Source organism: Alligator mississippiensis, chromosome 10 (assembly GCF_030867095.1).
Source record: "Alligator mississippiensis isolate rAllMis1 chromosome 10, rAllMis1, whole genome shotgun sequence".
Classification (NCBI taxonomy): Eukaryota; Metazoa; Chordata; order Crocodylia; family Alligatoridae; genus Alligator; species Alligator mississippiensis.
This window is the reverse complement of record NC_081833.1, coordinates 33830334-33848012: the sequence shown is the minus strand read 5'-3', so window position 1 is coordinate 33848012 and position 17679 is coordinate 33830334. Positions and strand designations below refer to the sequence as shown.

Sequence of the window (17679 nt, the reverse complement as noted above, 5' to 3'; positions counted from 1 at the left end):
ATCAATGCCTCAGTCGCTTAATTTATTAATGAGAATGGGGTGAGAGACGGTGTCAAAGGCCTTCCTAAAGTCTAGAAAGACTATGTCCACGGCAACACCATCATCTAAGGATTTAGTTACCTGGTCATAAAAGGCAATCAGGTTGGTCAGGCAGGACCTGCCTTTGATGAACCCATGCTGGTTGCCCCTGAGCATGATCTCCCCTGCTGCCCCCACCCAGATGTGCTCCTTGATGATTTTCTCCAAGATGTTCCTGAGGACTGAGGTGAGGCTTACAGGCCTATAGTTACTTGGGTCCTCCTTCCTCCCATTCTTAAAAATTGGGACCACATTAGCCAGTTTCCAATCCCCCGGCACCTGGCCAGATGACCACGAGTCCTCATACAGCCGGGCCAAGGGATCTGCAATGACCCCTGCCAGTTACCTCAACACCCTTGGGTGGAGGGCATCTGGACCTACATCTGCGCTGACCCAAGGCCTGACAGAGCTATCCGCGAGATTGTCCCTAGCTCTGGCAGGAGGGATGTCCCAGTCCCTGTTCAAGAAAACAGAGGCAAAGAAACTGTTAAAAATATCAGCTTTCTTGTCTGGTGTAGCCACAAGATTACCGTTTGCGTTTTGCAGGGGCCCTACATTGCCTGGTGCTCTCTTCTTGCTCCCAATGTACTTGAAGAAGGACTTTTTGTTGTCATTAATCCTGGACGCTAGCCTGAGTTCCATCTCTGCCTTGGCCTTCCTAATAGCCCTCCTACACTCCCGGGCCGAGAAGGAGTACTCCTCTTTGGCGATAGCGCCTCCCTTCCACTGGTTGTATGCCCCCGTTTTAGTCCTCAGGCATTGCTGAATGCCCTTGCTGAGCCAAGGGGGTTTCTGAGCACTCTTACCCGCCTTATTTCTCTCAGGGACTGTTATCCTTTGGGCCTGGAGGATCGCCCCCTTAAGGTACAACCATCCCTTGTGGACTCCCATCTTCTCTATCTTCTGGGTCCTCAGTGCCTCCCCCACTAATCTCCAAAGCTCATTGAAGTTGGCCCTTCTGAAGTCAAGGGCTCTAGCCTTGGTGTAAGCCCTTGACACCCTGCGCTGGATAGTGAATTCCAGCAGGTGATGATCGCTATTGCCCAGGTGGTCAAGGACTTGCAGTCCCCTCACCAGGTCATCCCCCAGTGGCCAGGATCAGGTCCAGTGGCCAGGATCAGGTCCTTAGTGGGGCTGTGCACCTCCTGGATAAGGTGAAGGTCCTGTAATACAGCCAGGAACCTATGCAAGCGGTCAGACCCGGCTATCTGATCCTCCCAGCAAATGTCTGGGTAGTTTAGGTCACCCATGACAATAACATCCCTTGACCTAACCGCCTCCATAAGCTGACCGGAGAAGTCCTGGTCCAACTCTTCCCCCAGGTTGGGCGGTCTATAGTAGACACCCATGGTAAGGCCCCCCTTGTAGTTTGACCCAAAGTGTCCCAACCCTCCTCTAACCCGAAGCTAATCCTTGATGATGTGAGGTGCTCTTTGACATGGAGTTTGACCCGCCCCTGGCCCTTCCTCTCTGTCCTGTCCCTTCTATACAGGGTGTATCCCCGAATGCTCACCGCCCAGTCATAGGCAGGGGCCCACCAGGTTTCTGTAAGCCCTACTAAGTCTGGATTCTTACTCGCAATCAGGAGGCACCGTTCCTCCTGCTTGCTCCCCATACTATGAGCATTGGTGTAGAGGCACTTGAGGCCTCCTGAGGGTGCACATGCCTCCCCCCACACAGATTCTGTGTCTCTTTTTCAGCACATGGATTTGGTGAGGTGTCAAGGGGATGTTTCCTTTTAAGGTGTTCAGTAGGGCCGTGTGAAATTTCACCAGCTGTTTCGATTCGACATTGTTTGGACTAATTTTGAGCTCGAGACAGCGAAATCGAATCAAAATGAAGGGCTTCGAAACAGCCTCAGAATGAGGCTAGTTGAAATGTTTTGAGTTTTGAAGCAGCCAGCAGCCAGGTGGTGGGAGACAGGGGAGAACCAGGGCTGCGCTCCCAGTGGCTTCACAGCCTCATGTGGCTCAGCCAGGAGCACAGCCCTGGCTCTCCCTGCCTCCTGCAGCTGGCTGTGGGAAGTCAATCACAGTGTAGGGGCAGGGAACTGAGTCCGGGCTCAGTTCCCCTCCCCAGCTCCGCAATTCGGCTGAAGAAGGGAACTGAACCCGATTGCTCAGCTCCCCTCCCCAGCCCTATGATTAGGCTGGGGAAAGGAACTCAGCCTAGCTGGGCTGAGTTCCTTTCCCCAGCCCAGTTGTAGCACTGGGGAGGGGAACTGAGTGATCAGGCTCAGTTCCCTTCCCCAGCTCCCTGGTCCCAGGCGGCAGCACCTGGCTTCCCTCCCTCATCTGGCAGGCAGTTCAGGGGCCCACAGCCCCGGGAGGACTGGCATAGTCCCTGCAGCCCTCCTGGGGTTGCAGGCCCCCATCTGCCCGCCAGATGAGAGAAGCTGTTTCGAGCTTCCCCATTATACCTAATGGGTGAAATGTTGAAACAGCATTGAAACAACATCACTGTTTTGACGAGGCAAAATGGAACAGCTGTTTCAAATTGAAATGAAATTTGAAACAAAAACTGTTCTGTCAAAACCTCGAAACTCAAGTTGAAATGGAACAGTGCTGTTTCGCACAGCCCTAGTGTTCAGAGCAATTTCTAAAATGGCTGCTACTAAATCATCAGAGGCTGAGCAGAGTATAGCTTTCCTCTGCTGGGGGGAGGATTGAATAAGCAGTTTTAAGACAGCCCAATTTCTCTTCATGACGTTAGGCATGTTTGACTTCTGCAGGCTTGGAAGCTAAGAAAGAGCCCCTTGCTACATTATCTCTTTCTATTTCCACCCACTGCTTTTTTGCAAAGTGTAAGCCACCAGCTGGTTGGAAGGGAAAAGCTCGGTTCTTAATCTAAGTCTCTGGGGTAGAAGTGTTTAAGTCTACCATCAGATACCCATAACATTTTTTAGTGGCATCTTCAAAAGCTTCTAGAAAGAACTGGGCCTTGCCTGGGTACATCTATCTTACCAAGAACAACACCTATAGCTTATCCCTGTGATTTTTAAACAGAACTAGGTATTTTGTGTTGAGGGTGATGCTGTGACTCTTGTTCCCCTGACAGAAAACATTCTGATCTATATACAGGATGCTAAGATTTCTCAGATGTACATACAGGAAATCCTCAACTTACGATGTTTCGAGTTCTGACGAATGGCATTTAGGACTTTTATAAATGGACACCCTGTTTTGAGGTTCCAAAGTAGGTGTTAACTTTATGATGCTCGATACAGCTGCATCCAGCTGCTAAGTCTGTTGTGGTGGAAGGGGAGGGGGCAGCTCAATGCCTCAGCAGCGAAGGAGGGATTGGGGCTGGGGCAAGCACTGCCCAGGTCAGGTGGGGGGAAGGAGCACAGGATCATCCGTGAGGCATGGGGATGGCAGGGGTGGCTCCTGCCACTGTGTGCCGCTGGTCCAGGAGGGCACGGTGGGGGGCCAGCAGCAGGGCATAGCCCCTGCTCCTAGCACTGCTGCACCCGCCCAGAGCAACCCACGCCTTTGTCCCACGCCCCCCTGCCCCACTGCGCCTGCAGACTGCACCATGGTGCTGCTGGTCCAGGTTCCACCTCCCGGACCAGCAGCGCACAGCAGCAGGAGCCACCTGGCCCCATCCCTGTGCCCCCTGCACTAGCTGCACCTTTGCCTCATGTCCCCCGCCCTGGCTGGGCAGCGCTTGCCCCAGCCCCAATCCCTCCTTCCTGCTGGGGCATTGAGCTGCCCCCTCCCCTTCCACCACAACAGACTTACCAGCTGGGCACAGCTGTACTGAGCATCATAAAGGAACCAATCCCCAATCTGTAACATTGTTCCTATGGGAAAAGGTTTCCAGGTTACGACTTTTTAACTTATGATGAAGTTTTCAGGAACAAGTGTGTTGTAAGTCTGAGGACTGCCTGTATTTGGCAAAGGCTTTCTCTGTTTCACCACTTTCACAAGCAGAGTCCATCAAATCATCCACCACAACCATATTTACTTTATTTGGAGGAAGCAAGTGGTCATCATGAAGACTGACTGGCAGTCCCTCCACAAATATGATAAAAGGATATTTACAAATAAGTTCTTTATATAAAGGTTGCCAACAGCTATAACACCACATGATATTCTCAGGCAAAACAGACAATATTCAATCAGCATTATCTAAAACCTTTTTTTATAAAGTGTGGTGGGCTCGTCTGTCCAATTGGTGGACTATTCCCACCAATCGGGTAACACTTGGGGAGGGGCTGGCCCCGCCCCTACCCAGGGTGAGGTGAAGAGTCCAGACCTGGTTGTAGACTGGCTCCAATTCTCCCTGATTGGTTCATTTACAGTCTGGGTGGAGCCTCTGGAGGGGATAAAAGAACAGCATGCCTGACACACGGGTAGGCACATTGAGGGATGGAGAAAGCAAGGCTAAAAAGAGCTGGGGAAGAGCAGCCAAGTGGGTGGATGCTGTTGCCCTGAACAGCCCCTGAAGATGCCTCTTACCGGACAAGAGAGGTGGACAGCTTCAGCCCCAGTCAGCATGTAGTGCGGCACATGGGGTGAGACCATGGGAGCTGTGTGACGCAGCTTGGGTGCACGCAGCGGTGCACGGAGCCCCAGACCCTGGGACCTGCACAAGGCACTTCGGGTCTGCAACCCCCGGTGTGAAGCTGGGAACCTAGAGCTGGCAGTGTGGCGCAGTGCATTGCAGCGGGACCCTGACCCTGGGAGCCACTGGAGGAGGCTCAGGTCCATCATTTCCTGGCACACAGCCAGGACTCACATGCATGCTTGGTGTGCGGCTGGTCCCAGGCAGGACCTGGGCCTTGGAGCTGCAGAAGGCGGCTTGAGCCCCCCAACTGTGAGCAGCAGGCAGAGCCCTCAGTGCCTGAAGTGGGGCACAGGGCTGTGAGGGAATTGGAGGCCCTGCAGGAGCCAGAGGCCTGTGTTTGCATCAGCTGAAAGAAACCTTGGCTGGGGTGACAAGGACCCCACATCGCCCATTGGAGCTGTGAGTTATTGGGAAAAGGGTTCCCACAGGGGAAGAAGCCCCTGGAAAGGGGTCTAGCAGAGTGTCCTGTGGGGAAAGGGTCTCTAGCAAGCCCACGAGGGGCTGAGAGATTCTGGAGCCCCTTCCTTCTCCCCTTTTTGGAGCAGTGCCAAGGCTCCTAGCATCAAAGGGGAGTCTCCAGTACTCACAGTGACATTGATGCACTGATACACTGAAGGGTGTGCAGGCAGGTGCCTCATATTTTGTAGGTAGCACCTTATATTTTGTTATTTCTAATGTGAGTTGTTGTTCAACTGTTGTATATTGTATATATATTTACCTGTCTTGTTGAATCCCTTGTTAATACCCACCCTGTGGTTTACCAGTATTGTTTTGCTATTCACCTATATTTACTTGTTGGTTATTTGGATTTACCTGTGCTTACCTGTTTCAGATCACTTACTTACCTGTGCTGGATTCAAGGCCATTGGTGGTGGTATCATTTCCTAGTCGCCAATTATAGAATATAGCCTTATATGTAAAGTGTATATATTGTATATATTTATTAATATCACTTTTGGGGTTTTGTGTATATATATATATATATATATATATATATATATATATATATATATATATATATATTAATAAACTTGTATATAGTTAAACTATTTTTGTCCTGATTTGACTCTACAGAGAACAGAGGGAACAGGCTGGTATTGCATATCTCTCCCACAGCACTCCTGCCTGGCCACCCATCCCTTCTATTTGCAGAGGGGAGCACATACTTGGATGCACCCGGGTTACAAAAGTAACTTTACCATGGTTGCTAGGTCCTACAAGAATCACAGAAAAGGGGTGTTTATGGAGCACATCTATGTTAAAAAATCACAGGGGAGGCTGTTAAAGTTTTCTGTGAGGACTCTCTTATCATAAATGACTTTCTGCATTTTCTTAAGGGTCTTGGTTTCTATCATCCACCTCTCTTTGTTCCTAACAATAAATAGCAGTTGTATTGCAATTTTTTTAGAGGGTGCCTGTGTCAGGGTTTACCCCATAATCTAGAATGAGATCTCTCAAGGTCTCATAGTTGACATTTTCACAGTTGGCCACGTTCAGGGACCACCTTCAAGCAGTTCTTTCCTTCTGACAGTTTGTACCTGTAGGTTTTCAGGTCTGCTGACACTCTGCGATGTGTTCATCTGGGGGTGGATCTTGATTGTGAGCTTGCCGGAGGATTCCAGTTTCCTTGTCATTCACAGATATCACCGAGTCTGTGTCATGGTACAGGCGCTGGCCTTGCAACCTGTCTAGTAGCTCAATATATTAGTGTGTATATCTCTGAAGTGTGTGTACCACCAGTCCTGGGTTTTTTATTCACAGGTCCCAAAGCACCGGCTTTGGAACTGTTAATTTTTGTTTGTTTACACATGGTTTGTGGTGTTTGTGGTGTTTTCCTCTGAGAAACCATGAAATCTTTTCTTTTCTTTTTTTTTTTTACTGTGTCCTTCTATTCTGTCCTTTTGGCTTTCTGATCCTTGGGCATTCTGATCCTCATGGTGAGCATTTCTGTGGCTTTGTGTTAGTCATAGGTGGAGGAAGAAAAAAAAATTGGGGGTGTAAGGGGGTTGAGCATGCACGTGCACATGCGTGCACACCACCCCCATGGGAAAGTCTGAGTGGGGAGGGGAAAGGGCCAAGGGGGAGAGTGGTATTGCCTGGCACCGCGCTGCACTGTACCACCCCGTCCACCTCCCAGCCCTGACCACGCCAGCCCCAGATGCCGCACTGGCCACGGCTGCCTCCCGGCTCTGGCTGCACTGGCCCCAGCCCCAGCAGCCTCACAGCTGTACCAGCCCTGGCTATGCACTGGCCCTGGCTGCCTCCCAGCCCTGGCTCCAGCCCTGGCTGCCTCCCGGCTGCATCAGTGCTGGCTGCACGAGCCTCAGCTGCCTCTCAGCCCTGGCTGCCTCCCCGCACCTAGAGCCAGGGGCCAGAGTGGGGCCAGCCTCAGCTGCACCACCAGACTGGAGGGGATGGAGCCCCCGGGACCCCTGCACCTGCCCTGTGCTGCTCCACGTCGTCCCCTGGAAGAGCCTGGCATCTCCTCCAGAGGTGTGGCACAGGGCAGCCAAAGGGGAGAGGGCACATGGCCCTCTGATCTTTTCACGGGTGAAGGTGGGCTGTAGTTGTGACCTAGGATCAGCCTCTGCTTCATGTCTCCGCACCTCACTGCTGCCACTTCGCAAGTGGCGGGTGCCACCATGTGCGCCTTGCTACTGGCCAGACCAGACAGCGAGGCACATGGCGGCACCCACCACTTTCAAAGTGATACAAAGATCAGAGGCTGAGCCCAGGTTGCAGCTGTGGCCCACCCTCACCCATGCAAAGATCAGGGGGGCACATACCTTCCTCAACCTTGGCTGCCTGGCTGCCTGGTGCTGTGCCTCTGGAGAAGGCGCTGGGCTCTGATTGTCCCACAACCCGGCCGGACTGGGGCCCCATTCATGGTGAATGGGGCCCTGGCCATAGGACAATCCTGACGGTGCAGGAAGGAGCAGGCCAGGGGCAGGGGTGAATGACTTGCCCTTCCCCTACCCCACTCTCTCCTGCACTGTTGGGGTCTTTATCTGCCCTCCTCCCAAGTCCATAAAAAAAAAAACAGATTAAAAGAAACTTACCTGTGGCTGGGCTGGCTGCAATCCTGGCTGCGAGTGCACAGGGTAGCTCAGCATGCCCAACCCTCCCCCTGCTGCAGGACCCTGCAGCTGAGCTGCCCTAAGGCAATTCCTGCTGCTGCCCAGTGTTTGGGGGGGGCCGATCCCCTTTAGCCCCGCCCTTCTGCCGTATTAGTGCTGTTAGAGGTCTTTGGTTCGGTTCCCATCCCTCTGGCATTTCTAGGAACTGATTCTCTGAAGCATCACTTCTTTCTTTGGAAGTGTTAGGTGAGATCACTTAAGAAATATAAAATCTGCATCTCAGCATTGTCTGAGTAAAAAGGTGACCAGACGCCAGCCCACATGCCAGACCAATGTGAAACACGAGGGTAAGTTGTGTTCAGCGTGTGAAGAGCTCATGATCACAGTGCGGACAGGCGCCGTGATCAGACAGCCTCAGCAAATCAGAAGCTGCATGAGACGCGTGGCTGCACGGCCGGCAGTCACACTCTCCTAACTGAACATCAGCAGCATATTCTGATTGGCTTAGGAGTTTATAAAAGGGACAGAGCGCCAAAGCGCAGGAACTCGGGGTTCCACATGAACAGTTGGAGAGGACTGATCACCCTTTGCAGGAACCCGTGTCCCCTAGGCCGATTAATATTGTATACTCGTTACCAAACATATCAAACACACCAAGCTCTCGTAGAACAGTTTTTGCTGTTGTTACCTGCATTTGCAATCATTGTTCGTACTTCGTTGTTCTATTATCTTCTGGCTGTACATTGTAAGAAGCAGCTGCTGCCTACTTGCTGTTTAATTGCTGTTTAAGAGTTTTTTTGTCATCTTGCACAAGTTGCAAGTAAAACCTTAGTTTATTTTACCACCTTAACTTGAGTCAGTGTCCCTTTCGTCCCTGGCCTGGTCGTACCGGAGGGTTGGTCATCCACCCGCCGCTGTTTACCACAAGCATCAAGAATTGGCTTTCCACAAAATGAAAGCTTAACTGTCAAATGGTTAAACCCCACCTGGCACACCAGATTCTTGAAAGAAAAACTCTTGTCACGTCTAGGTGTTGCAACATAGTGGGGTGAAAACTGCAGGGATGGTAGCTCTTACTGAGGCCACAAAGTCTGCCAAGTTTCAAGAAGATCGGTGCTGGGGTTTGGTGGGAACTGCACCTCAAGCAGCGGACAAGCAAAACTGGTGCCATGGGTGCTTGTGGGACCAACTATCTGTTTTGGGGCGGGGAGGGGAGGCACTACTGCAGGCCTGGCTGCTAAACTGCTGTGTTACCAGTTACAGATCAATCAGTCATGATTAACTCAGGGACTAGCTCAATCCACGGGACCTAGCTACTACATAACGATTTAACGAGCTTCAATTAGCACCTACCAGGCTAAGGAAAGGAAAGAGTCAATATAGACAATCAACTGCCCCAAGACAGACACAGTCTTGGCATGAGTTTTGTCCATCAGCAGCTAGGGGTGCAGGGCCCCAGACTCTCCCTGCACCAATCTCCTCGACAGCTGGCAGGCGCCACAGCAGGGGCTACCATCCCTGCAGCTGTCACCCCTCTGCACCTTAACACGCATGGCATGAGTTTTGCTTGTTCGCAGCTTGAGGGGCAGTTCCTCCCAAACCCCTCCACCGATCTTTTTGAAACTTGGCAGGTTTTGTGGCCTCAGTAAGAGCTACCAGTCCTGCAGTTTTCACCCCCCTGTGGTGCGACACACAGCTGTGACATGAGTTTTGCTTTCAAGAATTTGGGGTACACTTCCCCACAAACCCCTAAACCGATCTTCTTGAAACTCAGCAGGTTTCATGCTCTATGCAGCAGCTACCATCCCTGCAAGTTGCATCCAAATCTGACAAAAAACAATTAAGTTATAGATATTTCATTGATTCCCCATTATACCCTATAACTGGATCTCCGAGGCGGCTCCGAAGCTTTGGAGCTGCTTTGGCCGCATCAAGGCAGAAACCCGGTCCAGAGATCTGGATCGGATCGTGGCCATCTGAAGCGGCCAGATGGGATTGCTGCCTACTCGCACAGGCCTAATACCCAGTCACTCCTGCCCCGTAGCCCTCAGTCTCCCCACTTCTGTTGCTCCGCCCCCCCCCGGTCCTTTTACTTACCCTTGCATTGCATCAGCAGGCTCAATCCTTGCTACAGCCTGGAGCAGGGAGCACAGAGCATGTAGCAGGTGCTCCAGCTCAGCCCTGTAGCAATAGTGGCTGGCTTATAGGCCTGGGCTGGAGTCATGCTCCATACTCCAGGCTGTAGCAGGAATAGAGCCTGCTAGCATGGAGCAAAACTAAGGCCGGGTGCGGGGAGATTTTGGGGAGGAAGAGACTTCAGGAAGGTAGATGGGGAGGGGGGGGGGCAGGATGGGGCAAGCTGCCTGACTCTCACTGCCTGCTCCAATGCCTCCACCCTGCCTGCCCCCTACCACCTGCCCCGCTACTGCTTCTTCCCCACCATTCCCTCCACTGCCTGCCCTACCCCATGCCCCACCACCTGCTGTACAATGTGCCCCTGTACTGCCCACTGTCTGTTCCCACACTGCCTGTCCCATTACTGCCCCATCACCTCTCCTTCCAACACCCACAGTAGTGGGGGAACAAATTTAAGATGATTCTCCAATTATTAAATTTCATACACGGCAAATTATAATATATTTATAAATGTTCTGTGTATGGAATTTCGTTATTAGGAGGTCATCTTAAATGCGAGGTCATCTTGTATTTGGGTAAATATAGTAAATGGGAATTAAGTGGGAGCTTGATAGAAATATTCAGAATTATCAAAAGGTAACCATTTTACCTTCTGAGCTAATGATTGTTTTATAACTCATAACTGATTCAAATGATTTATCAGTATTCAAAAATGGAGTGGAGAGAGACAGAGAGAGAGGAAATTCCTGGTTCTGTCAGATAAGAGAAATAATATGAAAGGTAACCTTTTTTCCTTCAATTAATACTAAGCAATGGACCTTAGGAGGACATTTCTCTCAAGGGTAGTTGATTTTTAAATCCTTGTGATAAAAATCCCTGTACCTTTCCCTGGATACTGGTCAGGTACAGCACACTAGTACAGATGGTCCCAGTATGACAGTACATATAATTGTAAAACAGGTTGGATAAGTTTGATAACAAGCATTTAGAAAGCATGAAGCCAAAACACAAGGCGCAGTGCTACCAAAGATTACAAACAGGATAAACAGTAGACAACAAAGAAAAGTCAGAAATATTTATTCAGTAGCTATTTTGCCCTGGTTTTCACAGGATAGGATATCAGTAGTATAATGTCAGTAACAGATATGTGAAGTTACAAGACTAAATTGAAGAGCTAAAGGATAAGATCACAAATGGATTCATTTCCAAACAGAATGGTCTAATTACACTAGTTCTGGGATGCTAAAATATTCAGGCGAGATAATTTCACACCATTGGTAATTATGACCGAGACTTCAAAGAGCTCATAGGGCTTGTTCTGATCTCATTTAACTACATTAAAGCAGCGATGTTGCACCGCCACAAAACTGGTGAAAATGTGGCCAGACTCATTAGTTAAATGGTCACATTATAAATTGCAAGAAGTCTTAGGAATCCAGTCCTTTTGGCTCTGGACATGCTCATTTTGTAGTCATTGCCTGTGCTCCTATATGTGTTTTTGCCCAATTCACTCCCCACAATATTGACACCACTTTCAAGCACTGCACTTATTTGGTCTTTGCCTTCATGACTGGGAGGTATGAATTAAAGTCTGGGTTGTGTTGGAACACATCCGTGCTTCAGTGAGGACACAGGGAAGTTCACAGAAATGGTGATAGTTCTCCAAATTTCTTCCCTGAGGGATAAATGAATTCTTCCAGAGTGAGTTCTTCAGGGGGTTTTCAGCCCCTGATGAAGGGTGGAGTGGGTGTACTGGAGCCCCCATCCAAGGTGTGTGTATGTGGAGGGGGGGCTCCAAATCACCTATCGCACCCTCCAGTGCTGGCTGGGGAACCCCTAGAATAGGGGTAGGCAACGTTTTTGGCCCGGAGTGCCAAAAACCCCACAATGTCTACCCTGGAAGGTGCCGGAGTGCCAGCATGCCAGAAAAACAAAACAAGGGTGGGGGTACATGGCAGGATGTACTGTATATTAATATAGTTAATAATCATAAATGTTGCTTTTTTACAGTAAATACCAGATTTTCTAAAAGACGGATGTTGTGATGAGAGTGAGAAAGAGAAAGAGTGAGAAAGGGAAGAGGAAGGAGACAAAAAAGAGGGGGGACATAAAAAAGCAAAAAAGCCACAGGCTCTGAGAACAGCCATTGCAGGTTTGGGGCTGGGAGCCTGCAGCCAGCAGCTCTGTGCAGGGCCTGGCCCAGCCCTGGCCCATTGAGAGGAGCTGTGGATGGACAAGACCAGGCCCAGGCAGGCTGGGTCAGCTCCTGGGGCTGTTCCCAGGAGCTCCCATGGCCAGGCCCTTGCACTGGGGGCAGCTCTGCCCTGCTCGTGCTGTGCCTGGTGTGCAGGGAGACTGAACCTGAAGCCCTCCACAAGCCTGGCATCCTGCCCTGGTCAGGCAGCAAACCCTCATGGGCAGGCCAGCTGTGCCCTATCCCTGTGGAGCTGCACAGGTCAGGCAAGGCTGGGCCCCACCTTGGGCACCCCCACTCACTACAGCCCAATCCCACTGAGCCCCAAGGCAGCCCGACTTCTTGCCCAGCCCCTGCCTTCCCAAAGGCCTGGCCAGGCCGGCCTGCCCACAGTTCCTCCCCCCAAGCCTGCTTCTCCCTGAGCATCTAGCTCCAGTGCTCAGCACCCTTGTGGGAGAGGGCATCCATCTGCATGAGCGACTGGTGCTTCCTGAATCTGAGGGGGAGCACCTGCAGAAGCCGCTGATGGTGGCAGCCCTGTCAGGGGGAGCACCAGCCCTACCAACAGCATCAGTGTCAGCCATCGGGGGGGCACCAGACCCATCAGGGGGGCACATGCACCCCCTACCAGTTGCCTGTGTCCATCTGCCTGAGCCCTGGGCATAGGAGAAGGGATCGGGGCTGGGACCTGCTGTGCCCGTGTGGCTACTCCTTCTCCCACGTTTGGGGTTGTTGCCCAGCGCCAATGTTCCCCATGAATTGCCCCCCCCCACAGTCCTGCACCAGCCCTGGCCCGACATCACCTGGGGGGCCCCAGAGCCAGGGGCTGGAGCAGTGCCAGCCTCAGCTGCACAGCCAGGCCAGAGGGGCTGGAGCCCCCAGCATCCGTATGCCCGCCCCAGATCATCCCCAGGAAGAGCCCGACGCAGCCCAATGGCTCCTCCAGAGGTGTGGCGCCAGGGAGCCAAGGTGCCATGTGTGTTCCACCACTGGGCAGGCTGGGCAGTGAGGCAAATGGCACAGCGCCCTGCCACTTTCAAAACAGCGGAGGCAGTGAGGTGCAGAGGTGGAGCCCAGCTCACAGCTGCAGTGCCCTCGCACCATGCAAAGCTTGGGGGCCCACATGTGCCCCCTTGGCTCCCCTGTATCATGCTTCTTGAGGAGCTGCTGGGCTCTGATTGTCCTACGACTCGACCCAGCCTGGCCAATGCCGCATTCACGGTGAATGGGGCCCTGGCCAGGTTGGGTCGTGGGGCAGTCAGAGCCCAATGGCTCACCCAGGAGCACGGCATGGGGGAGCCAAAGGGGGCAGGGAACATGCCCCCCCTCCCCTGGCTCCTCTGTGGTGCATGCAGCAGTGGGAGATGACTGCCCACACCCTGGATGAGCTGCTGGGCTCCGATTGTCCCATGACCTGGACCAGCTGGGTCCAGATTCATGGTGAATGGGGCCCTGGCTGGGCTCGGTCGTGGGACAATCTCCACAGTGCAGGAGGGAGTAGGGCATGGGTAAATAATTTGCCCTGCCCCTACCCCACTCTCTCCTGCACTGTGAGGGTCTCAATCTGCCTCTCTCCCTCCCTCCCCCTGGCAAGCCCAGGCAGTAATAAATAAAGAAGCTTGAAAGAAACTTACCTGCCTGTGGCTGGGCTGGCTGCGAGTGCACTGGGTATCTGGATGTGCCCGCCCCTCCCCACTGCAGCTGCAGCAGCCTGGGCTTGCCCACCCGCTGGGAGCCTTCAAGGGCCAGGCTGGGCTGGAGGGCTCAGCCCAGGGACAGGGGACAGGGGCAGAAAAACACAGACAGCATCCCTGCCTGTGTTCTCCTGACTCTGCCCCCAGTGCCTGCCATGGTGATGGGACCTGTGGCTGCTCTGGAGAGTCCAGAGCAGCAAGTTAAAAAAAACATTTTTTTTTTTAAACAATTTTCTTGCACACCTCCTGGTGTGCTGGGGGAAATGTCTCTGCATGCCACTAATAGCCTGCGTGCCAGGGGTTGCCGACTCCTGCCCTAGAATGAGCTCCCTCCTCTCCCTTTCCCCTCTGTCATTCTGAAAACTTTTCAGCCTAGCAGGAGCAGGGGTGTTGCTAGGGGAAACCAGCTGCAGGTTTGCAACCAGCAGCTAGAATCTGCTCCCCCTGGAACCATCAGTGAACTTCTGTTTGTTCCAAGAGATCATCATAACTGAGAACACTTCCTGCAAAGTGTTCTCAGTTACAGCGGGGAGCTGCACATCTGTCTGAACCACAGGATATCAGACGAGTTATTGTCAAATAAGATCTTCTATTGCAGTGGTCTCCAACCTTTTTATGGTGAAGATCACTTTTTGGAAGTAAAGGGCACCCCAGGATCTACTGTACCCCCCCACCCGCCCCACCCAGCAGCGGCAGAAAACTGGAGTTGGGCCCCAGCCCAGCCTAGTCAGGGACTCTCTGCCACCCAGGGGTGCATGGGGGAGGCTCCCACCATTGGGCACAGCTTGGCAGAGGCCTCGGGGGCCCATGCCCCCCAACCTGTACTCCAAAGGCCCACGCACCTGCTACCCTGTGCTCCAGGACGAGGTGGCTGCTGCTGCACCTGGAGCACAGGTGGGGGGGACGGACAATGGGTTCCCAAGGCCTCGCTGGGCTGTGCCCAGCAGCAGAAGCCCCTCCCTCCACATGCTCCTGGGTGGTGGAGAGTCCCAGACCCAGCCGGGCTGGAGCCTGACCTGTTCTCTGCCGCTGCTAGGCTGAGCCATGCCTGCCCGGCAGCTAAAGGAACGTGGTGTCGGGCCCTAGCCTGGCCAGGTCTGGGAATCCCCGCCACCCAGCGGTATGTGGGGGGGGAGGGGCTCCTGCCACTGTGCATAGCCCAGCAAAGGCCTTGTGGGGCCTGTGCCCCCCCACACCTGTGCTCCGGGGGCCGGTGCCTCCTCCCCACTATGCTCTGGGTGCAGCAGGCAGCCCACAGCTGCAGCTGCTTCATCCTGGACCATGGGGCCGGGGGGCATGGGCCTCTGAGGTCCCCACTGGGCTGTGCCCAGTGGCAGAAGCTGCCCCCCACCATGCGCCCCTGGGCAGCGGAGAGCCCCCTGTGCCCCTGGAGGAGCCCCCCTGGAGCTCCAATCCTCCTACCACCCAGTGGGGCTGGGGCACTACTTATCTTTCCCTGCTCCTGGCTGAGCCACAGGTCAGTCCTTCACCATGGGGGCCTCAATCTGGTCCCCATCCCTTCCCTCCCCAACAGATTGACCTGCTGGGGCTGGGGGCAGTGGGTGTGTGCATGCCCCCAGTTGCCCCCCCAGCCCAGGATCGACCTAAAGATGCTTGGGGATTGACTGGTCGATTGCAATCCCCAGGTTGGTGACCACTGTTCTATGGTGAGCTAAAGGAGGGAAAGCACTCTCAGGAAGGCCACAAGAAACATATCAAGGACTCCCTCAAGTCATCCTTGAAATGTTTCAACATTGACCCAAAGTCTTGGGAAGATCTGGCTCATGATCATTCCACTTGGAAAAGCCACATCCATACTGGAGCTACAGTCTGTAAGTGGAGGAGATCTGGTGAGGCAGAGCAGAAGCACAAACAGCATAAATCTAACAACAGCAGCACATCCACTGTTGATCAAGCAACCCAAAGCGGCACCTCTTTCTCAGTGTGCCACAGAGTTTAAAGCACAAATTGGCCTGATCAGCCACTCACATACTCACAAAAACCAAACCAATCAGTGATATCATGGTCATCTTCAAATTCAAAGGATCATCATCATCAACAACAACAACAAAAATTAGGTTATATCGGTCTAGTGCATATTAAACTGGAATACATGAGAGATCAGGTTGTACAGGCCAATGCCTGAGGGTCAGGATGTAGTTGTAAGGGTGCTGATGTGGGTAGTTGGGGGTTAGGCTGACACTGTGGATGCACAGTATGTGTTTGTGGGGGTGCAGATATGCAACTGAGAGTCTGTGTAAGTGCTGGACCATAACATGAGGGCATGGTGGGGTGTTCAGGGCTGGCACGGGTTGGAAAGTGACAGGGTGTAGGTGAGAGCATGCTTGCAATTGTGTGGATATGAGTTAGAGTGTGGAATCAAGGGAGAGTGTAGCTAGATGCTCATGGTGCAGTGGGAGCATGGATGTGGGCTGCACAGGAAATGCAACTGGGTGCATGTGAGTAAAGGTGGGATTGTGGGTGGGAGTAATGTGGTTAACGGTTTACATAGAAATATGAGGTGAAAGGCACTGAATTGTTTATAAGCTGAATGGATGTTTAGTGAGTGAATCCATTTAAAATGCTTCCCAGATTAATTAGTTGCCTTGATTTCCCCAGTTTACCTCCCACTAGAACAAAATGCAGGTAGTTTACAGCCAGCTTTCGTCATACCCCTGAAGTGAGCAGAATTCATGAAGAGATGTCAATAGTATTCTTTCTCAAGTTTGTAAATGTCAGTGCAAGCAGCTTTCTCTGTTTTCATCTTCTACTTCTGTAGGATTTTTAAAACATGGAGAGCCCAAGTGCAGGCTTCACAACCACTGGCTGTTAATGGGTACATCTACACATTCATTAATGCACTTTTGCTACGGTGCATTAAGTTTAATACCTCTAATGAGGTACTACATAAAGGCGCATTAGGCTACCCTAATGCACAGTAGCAAAAGCAAACACTTTTTTGGTGATACTTAATGTGCAGTAGACTAATTCTACTGCGCATTAGCATATTAGCACTGTTTTTGTTGTGACACTTTAATGTGCAGTAGAATGAACTACTGCACATTAAAGCACATGTGTAGACACACCCTGTATGTACAAAGGAGATTGCTGGGAAAATAACTATTCAATGAAAGATACAGGATTTCTCGAAGTCTCGTAAGTATGAAAGACAGTGGCTTGGCTGACTTGATTTGTATTTTGCAGAAGAACCTCCAGATTGCCCGTCTCCTCTCTGGCAAATGCAGCGTCAGTAGAAAGCAGTTGTTCCACATGTTAAGAGCCTTTTCCAGTTAGCCAAGACATATCTCCAGTTCTAAGAAAAAGACAAAAGCAACTCCACTGTTTAAGTATGTCCCAAACTTCCTTCCAAATGTATTAACCAAAGTTGCTTGCTTAGTTTGCATTGTCATTAGAGAAAGCTGTAGTCTTGTCCCAGTTCCGGAAATCATTCTCTCTTCACTGAATTGTTCCTCACATTGCTAAAGGAGAATTTAGGGGCTAATATAGCTGAATGGAGAGACAGGAGGGTATTCCATAATTAAAGCCTTGTCTACAATCCAACTTGCTTTGGTTTAACTAAAGGTGGCATAGTGATTTAATTAAACTGGTAGTAAACTGTCAATGCTCTTAATTCCAGTGAAATTAATTTCAGTTATTGGCCAATGAATGGCTTGGTGGTTAGAGCCCTTTGCTGGGATGAGGGAAATATAGGTTCAGATCCACTCTGAGTTGGTGGGGGGGTGGGTATCTAGAACTTCTGTGTCCCACTTTCAGAGTGAGTGAAAATAGGCAGCAAACAGGGCAACTTGCAAGCAGTTTGCTGGGAAGAAATGAAAGAGGAGCCAGGCAACAGATACTGCTTCTGGAAGGTAAGTGAGCCAGGCTGGTCTATAGGCATTTATACACATACCTTTTCATCTGGTGATGTGCC

At 51.6% G+C, this 17679-nt stretch overlaps 1 protein-coding gene across 1 annotated transcript in view; it reads right to left on the bottom strand.

The window, feature by feature from the left end:
* Positions 1–15759: 15759 nt before the first annotated feature.
* The window catches only part of AIFM3 (apoptosis inducing factor mitochondria associated 3), a 280485-nt gene continuing 278565 nt past the window's right edge, over positions 15760–17679 (bottom strand). Inside the window, exon 20 of the mRNA XM_059713630.1 lies at positions 15760–17061. Within this exon, the coding sequence (XP_059569613.1) occupies positions 17022–17061 (40 nt within the window). The 3' untranslated portion in view covers positions 15760–17021. The remainder of the gene's footprint in view (positions 17062–17679) is intronic.